Source organism: Enoplosus armatus, chromosome 16 (assembly GCF_043641665.1).
Source record: "Enoplosus armatus isolate fEnoArm2 chromosome 16, fEnoArm2.hap1, whole genome shotgun sequence".
In the NCBI taxonomy this organism is placed as follows: Eukaryota; Metazoa; Chordata; class Actinopteri; order Centrarchiformes; family Enoplosidae; genus Enoplosus; species Enoplosus armatus.
Window position 1 is genome coordinate 5723459 of NC_092195.1, and position 12202 is coordinate 5735660.

Below are 12202 nucleotides of genomic sequence, written 5' to 3' on the forward strand. Positions count from 1 at the left end.
GTATGCATATTTTTGGACTACCAGATGTCCTCACAAAGATAAAAATCCTCCTTAGTGAGAGCGTTTTCCTGCGTTCACTCTTTGTTCAGGGTGGCTACTTTAGAGTTGGGATTTAGGTTTAGGATTAAATTAGTTAAGGGTTAGGTAATGAATCAAGTCCTTGCATGTGTGCTATTCAAGATGTGTGAGTGCCTTCACTGAGTCATGGCCTCACCTGTAAGAGCTGTGACTGAGGGATTGAGCCATCAGACTCCTGACACCAAGCCACCATCTGCTCTGGAAAAAAGTTCTGGATGGAAAAACACAGAGAGAGAGAGAGAGAGAGAGAGAGAGAGAGAGAGAGGCCGACAATGAGTGAGAAAGAAAGAGAGAGAAGCACTAGAAACCACTTAGTGCATATGCAAGCCCAGAGCAGGGTTGTGTTTCTCTATGCAGAATACGTCTGATGAGCACAAGGACTCCGAGACAAAGTGGTGGGGGCAAGAGAGGTAGATAAAGAGAGGGAGGGGGAGAGAGAGAGAGAGAGAGGGCACTCCAGCCTGGGAGTAGATGCAGTATGATCTCACCCACTGATGTAATCCCCTTTAGCCAGCAGCGCTACTCTTAGCGTGATTGACAGGACGCGGCCAGCACTCTGGTGTTTTACTGTGCTCATTACCACAGAGCTGAGGTCACCTGCTGGCTCTGACACACGCCTAAATCACCGCAGCAGTAATGTCACCGTATACCCGGCCAGCACGTAACAGCAGAGCCCCCACGCTGAGTCCACATCAGCAAAAGACGCCACGCAAAAGCGGCTGACGCTGACTCGCTGGCTGTCAGAGGCAGGTTTGTGTCCTTAAAATGATGAACAGCTTTGCATTTTAGATTTCAGCTCACGCACTCATCCAAAGAGACTTAAAATGAGTGCAAAAGTAGAATGAGCTTCAGCTTCGACATCACCAGGAGGAAGAAAGAAATGGGCAAACACGCCAAACATGGATCTCCTCAGAGACGACACATCGAGGGCATTGTGTATAAAGTTATAGACTGATATGGGATAGTGGGCTTTTATTATCAACACTTTTATTCATCTAATAGTTTGGTTTTTCTCAACTACTAATGAAAGAGTAGTGGTCCGTGTTTTGCAGTCAGATAATAATTTACTGTCAACAATAACAGTTAAATAACGTTTCTCTGTCCCTGAAACAAAATACGACATCATGGCTATTTACTGTAGCGGGGTCATAAGTAACTAATTGGTTTATGACCATTTACTTGCAAAGCTAATGACACTCCCATCAGCCTCAGCTCACTAAAATAAGATGGTAAACATTATACCTGCTAAACATCAGCATGTTAGCATTGCCATTTATTGTCGTCCATGAGCATGTTATCATGATGACATTAGCATTGAGCTCAGAGGACTGACTCACAGAGCTGCTGGCGTGGCTGTAGACTCTTTATTTTGTTGCGACTATCGATGAAGATTTTGAGGGGAAAATAATATTTTCAATGCTACAGAGGGTTTGCCACCCCGCCCAGAAACAATATGCTGAGAGAGCCTGTCATTCCTGGCCACAAAACAATCAAAAACAACAATCAAATGTAAAAGGTTTTGTATGTCAGCATGAAATTGTAGCAATCAGCAGCTCCAACCCAAAAATATCAAGGCTGGAAAATCGGCTGAACCCCAGCTGTGTGTGCGTGGGTGTGTGGGGCTGCGTGCTAAAACCGAAGCATTTTTTTTTTTAGGGATGCAAGAGACTCACCAGGGGGTTCCTGAAGAATTCATATTTGGCATAGTTCTTCCTAAAGAGGAATTTACTGTCGCTGCTCATGGAGGCTTGAACCTGAACCACCAGCTCATGGTCCTCCAGACATCTCTCTGTACGGGGACACAGACAGACAGTGTTAGTCACCTCAGCTGGCTAATCTTTGTGTTGTCCCCAGGGATGTGACTGGAGGCAAACAAACACAGATTTTAAAATCAAGGTACGCTGTTTTAGGGTTTATTCATATGTTAAAAATCTGATTGAAATAGGGTGGAAAAAAACCTACGCAGAAATCTGAGTTTAAGCATTTTAACAAGACAATTTACATTCTTAACTATGGTTTCTCTGTTCGTTGTTCCTTCTTTTTTTAGGGCAGATCTGCTGCATAACAAGCAGCTCTTTCGCATGCATTTCCTCTCTCTTCGTTTTTTTTTTTTTCTCACTGTTCAATGTTGAAAGCATATTCTGCAATGTCCTTGTCACCAGAAGACCTTGTTTACTGTAAACTGTTTTAAACGGTGTCCTCTGGCAGCGGGAAACACAACAACTTTTTGATGTGCTAGAACATAAAAAGTCTCATAAGCCTCCATGATGAAAGTAATAGTTAGCAGTTAGCACACCTTATATACAGCATGTTGTATGATCATTGAAACGAAGCACACGTCTTACTGAGAGCAGAACTGACTAGCTTGCTTTTCTTTATCAAAAGCGAACACAAACTGGAGGCCATAGTTTACCCACTGCTTTTGTTTACCACTACATCACCAGTTATTGTATACAATGACACATCAAGAACAAATCGCCTGTTACTAAGAGACGAGCAAGGGAGTAAGAGGTTAAATGAGGAGGGGCGAAGCACTGTGAGGCAGGGAGGGAGGAGGAGAAGTGGTATGAGATGGGGGGGTGGGGGGGGGGGGGGGGTTGCAGGAAGATGATGTCATGTATTTAGGCTGATTGCTGAGAGCAACGAAGCCATAAGCAAAGTACAAGCCACAGACAAAACACACAACCACACATTAAGAGCTCACACAGGCCTAACCTGCTCACTGTGCACCACAGAGGCCCAATTACTTTCTCTGTGAGTGAGTGTGTGTGTGTGTGTGTGTGTGTGTGTTCCTCTTTTTTTGGAAGTTGTGGGTATTTGATCTCAGAGTGAGGCCGATAAGAAATTGATAGTGACAGGATGTTCCAGTTCTGCTGCGTGGACAGACACACACACGAAATGATATCAACTAGGATTTAGCACTAATTCTCCCTTCCAGATTAACTCAGAGTCTTGGTCCAGTAAGATAAAACACACAGACGCACACGCGCACACACACACACACACACACACACACACACACACACACACACACACACTGGAACACACTGGAACACATTCATATTTTGGTGAAACCGTAGTCACTTTTCTTGCTAAAAACGTATTCTGGCTGCAGTTTAGGGGTGGAAATGTCTGAGTTCTTTTTGAGTATGTGTGTGAGTGTGTGTGTGCGTAGACTGGCTACAAGCAGGGGAATTTCCTGTGGAGGAATAAGAAAAGACTGATTGGCTAGGAAGGCTAGGGGCTCGTCCGACGGACAACCGCGATTGGTTCCTTGCAGCTCTGGTATGACGCTTCAGTACAGGCCACCCCCCCCCCCCCCCCATCTCTCTCCCTCTCTGTCTCTCGTTTTCTCTCCCTTCATTGCTCTCTCTCTCTCTTTTTCCCTCCCTCCCTCTCCTCACCTCACATTCCATCTCTCCAGTGCACTTTTTTCCAGAAACACAGATCAAGCAGCAAAGCAGCAAAGCAGCAAAGCAGCAACGCACAAAGCGATCCTTTGACTCTAAAAATACGACTTGGGAGCAGGAAAGCCTCACCGAGGACAAAGACAGACCCAGAGGGAAAAAAATAAGGAAATAAATAAAGCTTCAAACAGAGACAAGGCAAAAGTGAAGAAGCAAAGTATAAGTCTTGTGTTGTTCTTTTTTTTCCCCCCTTTCTTCTTTATTTCCCCCTTGAGCGAATGATTGAGAGGAAACAGGCATGCGAGCAGAACATGGAAAATGCTTAATCCTACGACCACCACACCTCCCTCCCCGAGCTGTATAGAAGGCATACAAGCACTCGTGCCATGCCCAAATGAACATACACACTGAGGGTACAAACAAGATAGTATCCCCACCCATGCAGAGACACACAAATGGGGTATAGACACAGACACACACATACAAGACTGAAACACACCTGCAGAAAAGACAAATACAAAAAAGCCACAACAGATGATAATACAGGGATGTAGTGGAAGGTAAACCCCTCATAACTCATTTTATCTTTCTTTTCACCTGCAGAATGGCTTTTATACACTTTCTCAAGGCTGATATACATTCTCATGACATACTTCCCAGGTACATATCACCGATTATGGTGTAAAAATCATGTTTGCTACAGAAGGGCATGGCCTACAGAAAGACATGGCCTTTTACAGAAAAATACAGGAAAATACAACAGATAATATAACAGATTTTGGCTCATATTAGTGGTGGTTAGCTTTACTGGAAGTCATTCTGCTGTTTAACCACCTTTTAATAAAACTGCTGCATCATTGCATATAACCGACGCACATACAGAGATCTACAAAAGTAGAATGAACACATTACTGCAAAAAAAGGAGGATGAATATAGACACGAGAGTGTGCCAAATCCATGTCTGGGTGCACACACACACACACACACACACACACACACACACACACATATCCTTACCAAGGCCAAGGATTGGGTGGTGCTCCACCAGCGTCCAGGCATTGTCGTCCAGACAGTGGCTCTTGTAGACCAGGAGCTGACAGACGTCTCTCGCCGTCATGTCTGCTGGGATCTCCACCACTTTACCGGCCCCATCCTCGCTCCACACCTTCACTATCTGAAAACACAAGGGGATGATGATGAGAATATGTTCATAGGAACAGTGAAGGCCATGTTTTCACGGGCTAGAGAAAGTCTAATAACAGTCAGAAGGCGCAACGCGTCCTGAAACCACTTTCGGGAATTTGAATCCGCAGAGAAAGGGGAGAATGTAACAGATCGGAGGCTACATTTACCTCCATAACCAGGCGCTTTGGCAAGTCCGCTCTTAAAAAGTCCCGTTCACATTGTTCTATCACTCCAACATGACAACCCCTTAAAAAAAAAAAAAAAAAAAAAGGAAGGATGACGTCCAGGAAAGGTCGCCCGGCCCCTGTGCTCTCAGTTCAACCCTTTTGTCCACAGCTCAACCGAACTTACTAACACGCACATCCACAAATACGCATGTAAACCTGCTTGCTATGACACTTTTTCTGTCACAAGCAAGAACATCCACAGTCGGAAAAGTACCCCATATTCACAGTTGGTCAGTGAAGTAATACAGTGCATTTACACATGTTGCATTCTGTCCTTAAAAATGTCAACGCTTGGAGCAGCGAGCGGGTGCAGTTCAAAGCCGGAGTACCTCCCATTGTTGCGCCATTTTGAACCATTTCAGCCAAGTGCCCAAAGCGACATTTAAAGCGGGTGTAATTTTGCCTTCTCCGAGTGTGTTGCTGCACAGATAACCACAGACCAGCTGCTTCACACCACTGTATGAGCAGATTCACACACACACACACCACGGAGAGCTCGCTCTCACATGCAGCGGAAGACACAAACACACACACACACACACAAATGTGAGCAAATGAACATCGGAAAGTGCCTGCAAACCACAAAGACGACTCCGATTATCTTCCATACATCAGAGAGGAATCGTGTGTGTGTGCGTGTATGTTTGTGTGTGTGTATCCTCACACACCCACATACTTAACATCTTCTGTCCACAGCAGGGAGTCTGCTGCCCTGCACTTCACACAAAATCACCGGGGAACAACTGTTCAGAATCACATGAAACAAGACACAAAGCTGGAGATGGGCGAGGGCCGAAGGGTGGTGGTGGTGGTGGTGGGGGTGTGTGTGTGTAAGGAACATGAAGTCGAACAATGGCACCGCGAAGTGGCAACACACAAAACGCCAAAAAAAACGTCAGCAACGGTGGCCTAGAAATGACACAAAACACCAGAAGCACCAGCACGGCGACGCGAAGAGAGACTCCGAATGCAACCAGAAACAACGTCACAGCGCTCTCTGCCCCTGCAAAGCCAGAAGACTCCCTCCTCTCCTCCCACACGCCCCCGACAAAAAAAAAAAAAAAAAAAAGTAATTTCATGACGCATGAGTTTTGTTTAAGAAAAGTTTTTGAAACATCAAGGGGGGAAAAATGCAAAAGGTCCTCATCGCCTCAAACTGATAACCACACACACACACATGTACGCACATACACACACAGCTTGCGACGGATATCCAGAAAAGAAAGGAACACACACACACGTCTCTCTTACCTCCACAGCCTGAAAGAGGCAACAGTCTGGAGAGCAGGATGGCATTTTCACACTGAGACGCTCTCCAGTGACACAGAGAGACAGGGAGAGAGAGAGGGAGAGAGAGAGGGAGGGGAGGAGGGGGAGGAGGAGTAGGAGGAGGAGGAGAGGAGAGGGAGGGAGGGAAGGAAGTCAGGAAGAGAGAGAGGGAGGGACAGATTGGCAAGGAGAATGCAAGAGAGGTGAAGAGGGAAGAGGGGGGAGGAGGGAGGAAGTGACAGAGGAAGGACGAGAGTGAAAGAGAGACAGAGTGACAGAGAGACAGCCTGCCCCTTCTTCTCGTGCTGGGCAGCATAAAGGCTGAGCTGCGAGGAGTGGTATGAGCCGCCGCTCCTCTCCTTCCTCCTCCTCCTCCTCCTCCTCCTCCTCCTCACACTGGATTAACCCAGTGTGGGGTTTTTAAACGGTGAGCTGCTACCTGTCACGTACTCTACACTCTTATCTTCAGGGCTGCGTCCAAATCCCCTCAACACCCCTCCAAAAAAAGATCACCGTCAGCTCCTTTTACTGAAGGCGCCGCACCAAAAGTAACAGCGTGTCTCCCTAAAACACGCCCACAACTCCTCACACACACACACACACACACGCAGATGCACATGGAGAGAGAGCAAGCTCAAACTACTAAGCCAATCACTGAAAACACACACACACACCCCTTATTCTTATGCATCCACTGACATTTTCTTTGAGCTGCCTGACGGTTTTAATTTCTACCCCCCTCCCTCTTATCCTCCTCCTCCTCCTCCTCCTCCTCAGCTGCATGTGAAATACTATGCCAGAGTGTTAGGACCAGAGCAACATGTGTAACGCACACTGACGGCTTCAAGGTTTGCAAAGAAGGCAGTCGAAAGAAAACGGTGGGGAGATTCAATCTGAAGGCGTGGATCACGTGTTGGGCGTTTGGGCTTTGCTGAGGGGGTCAAGGGAGGGGTAGGGAGGGAGGGAGGGAGCGACGAGGGGGATGGGGGGTGGTTGCTCAGCAAATCTGCCCAGGGAAAGGTAGAGAGAGAGGAGGGGGGTGTGTGTGTGTGTGTGTGTGTGTGTGTGTGTGTGTGGGGGGGGGGGGGGGGTAAAGTAAAAGAAGCGAGGGTAACAGAGAAGAATAGAGAAAGAAAAAAGGAGAGCTATGGAGGAATGTCAGTAATGCAATACTGAGTCATAATCAGGCTCATGTGTAGAGCAGCCAACCCAGCTGGCCCCTAATACAGTGTGCATGAGAACTATGAGCCACACACACACACACACACACACACACACACACACACACACACACACACACACACACACACACACACACACACACACACATTCTTAAAAGAGAAAGACACAATGTAAACTATGACAAACAGCTCCAGCAGTTTTTTGACTTAACTGCTCGACTTCTTCCTCCAGTGTCACGCGGCCGCTTTGCAGCCATCTGGGGAGCAGCAACACTGGGTTCGCACTGAGTGTATGTACATGTGTGTGAGGATAATGCATGCTCATGAATGTGATGAGCACATGTGAAAGAAAGGGTGGATGTAGGGAGAGATAACAAGCTCACTTTGTGCATCACTTTTTCTACTTTTTCCTTCTATTTAAGCTCCCTTTTCTTTCTAATTTCCTCAAGATACTTAAAATCCTCAACCATGTCTCCTTTTACCCAGGTTTTATCTTTACATGATGAAATTTAACTCACCTAGGCTTGTTCCTCCCCCCTCTGTTTTCCCCTCCCCCACTTCCCCACTTCCCTCTCCGCCAGAGGAGGGTGAAGGGTGGAAATGTACAGGGTTATTAGTCTCCTATGCTGCAACACTCACACACACTCACGTAAAGAGGTCTTGGAGCCGCAGCATATTGGATTGAAAGGTCATGGACTGACACCTGCATACCTATAAACAAACACACACACACATACACATACACACACAGTATGTGTGGGGTCAGAGGTCAAACACAATAATCTGCACCAGGGTCAGGCCCACTTGACCAAGAGGTTTATGGGCCCCTAAACCTATCAGGCCATACACAAACACAACTCATATATACACACACACACACACAAGTGATCTGGTTGTTTTAAGCCAGAGCAGATCTACTCCACAGTGACAAGACCCGCTGATTATAAAAGCAATTTGATTCATTCAGAGCGGAGGGGGCACATCAGGGTACTGATTTCAAAAACTGCAGTCATGTACATTATGAACATAGTGCTTCAAATTATGAAAATAATGATGTGATTCTGGCTGATCATTACACACTAGCATGCATGATGATAGGTCATAATAGGGGTGGTATTTGTCCCCATGATAAAAACAGGCAAGTTGATGTCTGAAGTAGTGTGTGTGATGGACACATAGACGTCCCTGAACTACAGGAAGTGATACATCTCACTGCGACATTCCAGCGCTCACAATCACATCGACTAGACCAGGATTCAACATATGGTCACACAGACTTGGTGCTGAAAGACCCAGTTAGGGACTTCACCATCTGTAGGAGACATGTTTACTGGTGCCTTATGAAGCTCATATGACGATTGTGTTAGCGGACATGTTGCCTATTTACACATCCAGCAGGTATGAAGCAACATTAGGAACTACTGTCATGTTTCTGGCCACCTGATGACTCACTCCCTCTTTAGCACTGTTTTGCAGAGAAATATATCTGGCTCTTTAGCTGCTAAATGCTCCACTATGTTCACCAGCTCGTCGTTGTCTGTCTGTCTGCAGCTTTGTGCTGGGCAGGTAGTGTTCAGTTGGATTATCAGAACTTTTTGTTGGAAACAGCTGCCTGCTGTGGCTGGAAATGACACTAATCAGACCAGTGAAAGTAAAGTTGCGGGCCATAAAACCAAAACAATGATCTGAAAAAGGCTAAAACGCAATTCGTCTATTATAAATGGTGTAACTCTCTTCCTAAGCAGGTGTTAAATGGCTAAAGATGTTAAATTAACAGCCAATTCTTATATTATCCTGCAATTGTAGGAATTACACTCCCAGCTGCTACAAACCTCCGAATGATAGCTGGCTGTCTGGTGGAGGCTCCAATTGTAGACCAACACACCCATCACTAATGTCAGCATTTGAATGCTGGTTGGTGGTGACTTCCCACCCAGGTCTATTACAGCATCAGTCGTCTTTCATGTCTGTGAGTGGTCGGGTTTCAGGCCAGACAGAGCTGATTAGCTCTGCAGACAGGCCAAACTCAATTTCACCTCACTGGAGCGCCACCACAAAGCCTCACTGAGTGGCTCACCTCCCCGCCTCCCCCCGACCCAACACTGACACGGCACTGTCACACACACACACACACACACACACACACACAGATACATGTGTACACAGACAGAAAGCTTTTGACTAACTGATAGACGTCTACCAGTCAGTTCTAAGAATCCCTTCGCATGTAAGTACCACCCAAAGGTTTTACTAAATAAAGTCATGTGGGCGTTGGCTAAACCCTGAAATCATAAATCAAATTTTGGCAGATATTAATATGTAAAAAAACAAACTTGGGAATATTTGGCAGAAACATTTACACTGTGATCCCATCCACACATCATCTAATTTGTCTGAGCAGGAAACACAAAACTCTCCATCGCCAATTCAACAGCAAAATGAATGCCTGCTGCATAGTTTGGCCGTGTACAGGATATCATTGATCTGATTTGATGGAATCCCAAGACACAGAGAATGTGTGTACTCTCCCTCTTCAGGAATTAAAATCTAATCTTATGTCCATTTCAAAAGCTTCATTTTAAACATGGTTCCATCAGTGTTGCAATCAGATGCTGACAATCAGAATTTCTGGCTCCAAAACTGGGAGAAAATGACCTCAAACAAGAGTTCATCTGGAGATTGTGCACTAACAACTGAGTTCTGGGATCCCTTAAAGTTCTAGTTTGACAGTAATGACACATGTAATCCTCCAACAACACATTCAAACGTGTGTGTGTGTGTGTCAAAGAATGTTCCCTGAGAAATTACGAAGTTACGTCATCACATAGCCACGGCATGTAAAACATTTGCTTCTTGGCAAAAGTCAGGTAAATCTTCATAACATACACACACACATGCACACTCCTATTGAGACATGTACTCAGACTTTACATTCAATTTAACATGAAACATCTTGATCTACATTGACCCAGTGTCAACCCAACAATAGAGTTTATATATCCATGCCATTATAAGCTTACTCTGTTGAACAGGCTTTCACTGCCATCTTTACACACACACACACACACGCACGCACACGTACACACACGTACATGCACCTGATCTGATTGCAGTGGGTCAGCAGACCATTGCGTGCAGAAGTACATCAGCTGACCACAGACAGAGGGGGAGGTAGGAGTCCTAAACACAGAGTGTGTGACTCAGAGCTTCAGTCTTAAATTTGTTTTTATGATACTGCTGCAGTATATATAGCCATTATATAGCCAGTATATATAGAGATCATAAAAAAAACAAATATTTAAAAATTTGCTTGGAGGTATTGTCAACTTTTGTAATCAGCTATTAAAACTTTATGCATTGAGCTAAATGCTAAAATCAGAATACTAACATGTGCACAAGCACAATGTCAACATCTTTGTCAGCTATAATATTTACCATGTTCACCCTCTTTATTTGGTGTGTTAGCATGCATTTTCTAATTAGCACAAAACATAAAGTACAGCTGAAGCTGATGGAAATGTCATTCATGGTATCTGGTCATATATCAGAGCACTGGACAAATTAAGATTTTGAACTCGGCGCTAGATGAAAAGTCAGGGAATCACAAAAATGATTCCAATTCATCCTCTGATCACCATTAACGTCTGTACCAACCTCATGGTGGTGCTAGAGGAAAAGTCCGTGGAACACTAAAACCAACAGGATTCACCCCCTGGGGACCGTGAATGTCTGTACAAAAAATCATCACAATTCATAAATATTTAGATATTTTAGTCTGGACCAAAGTGGTGGACTGGCCAAACCCACCCACATTGCCATCTCTAGAGCCAGCGGCATGGCTAGAAAATAACCCAATTGATCAGACTATAGACAGCACCAAAGTATGATTCCTCTTTGTCCATTATCTGCTTTAAAGTTTTGTAAGATTTCACAAGCACGAAATATTTCAGCATTCAGACCATGCACTGAATAACAAACCATGAGAAACTGACTTCTTCACATCCCCTTTTTTCATTAAAACCCTCTTTTCTCTTGCCTTTTTCCACAGGGAGGTCAGAGGTCAGGGTCATCTGAAGAGCAGTGAACCCAGAGCTGGAAGGGGTTCAGTGTCTTGCTCAAAGCTACTTCAGCAGGGTGGATGCATGCCAACACAGGGGGCTTGAACCCGAGTTCTTTGCCTGAGAGATGGTCTCTAACAACTGGGGCCCCCTGCCATCCCTGATGTTAGTAATGCCGCATCTCTGGCCGCAAATTAAAACAGGAGTTGCGTTACAGCCGCAGTCATGATGCCAAAGCAAACCCATTCGCCCAATGATGACAGACAGGATCCAACCAAATCCTTGTGAAAGCCGGCGTATGGCGTAAGACTGCCACAACTTGCGTGGGAAACGGCTATTATCAGAGTTCAGCATTAACAACAGTCAGACTACTGAACTAGCTTTGGCATTAGCAGCTACTAGACCCAGTGTAAAGAGATAAATGGGATTTACCATGAGATGGGTATTCCCCTAAACTTGTTTCTAAAATCTGATGGAGATGCAGCGTCATGTTATCTGTTCATGGTAGCCTGTTCACGATACCCTGAGGGCGAATCAATTTATGCTATCAAAGGCAACGCAGGCCATAAACCTGTCATGTCACGCACATACAGTTTTACTGGCTCATAATATAAGCTGTGTATCCCTTTGAAAAAGAGTGAAGCTTAGCGAAGAATGTTCAGATTCCAACTCTACTGCTGGAGGGAGAGAGATCCTATGATAAAACCATGCCAATGCAAATACAATGCAACTATGTCTGCAGACCAACGCACGGCACGTCCGAGAGTCTCGTCTGCATTGTTGTGTTAGACATCCT

General features: G+C 45.3%; 1 protein-coding gene across 2 annotated transcripts in view; it reads right to left on the reverse strand.

Moving 5' to 3' along the window:
• LOC139298786 (growth factor receptor-bound protein 10-like) overlaps positions 1-12202 on the reverse strand; it is a 31643-nt gene that overhangs the window by 6106 nt on the left and 13335 nt on the right. For both annotated transcript variants that reach the window (XM_070921552.1, XM_070921553.1), the window contains 3 exons: positions 4504-4660; positions 1752-1867; positions 215-289 (listed from right to left, as the gene is read on the reverse strand). In XM_070921552.1, the coding sequence (XP_070777653.1) occupies positions 215-289; positions 1752-1867; positions 4504-4660 (348 nt within the window). The remainder of the gene's footprint in view (positions 1-214; positions 290-1751; positions 1868-4503; positions 4661-12202) is intronic.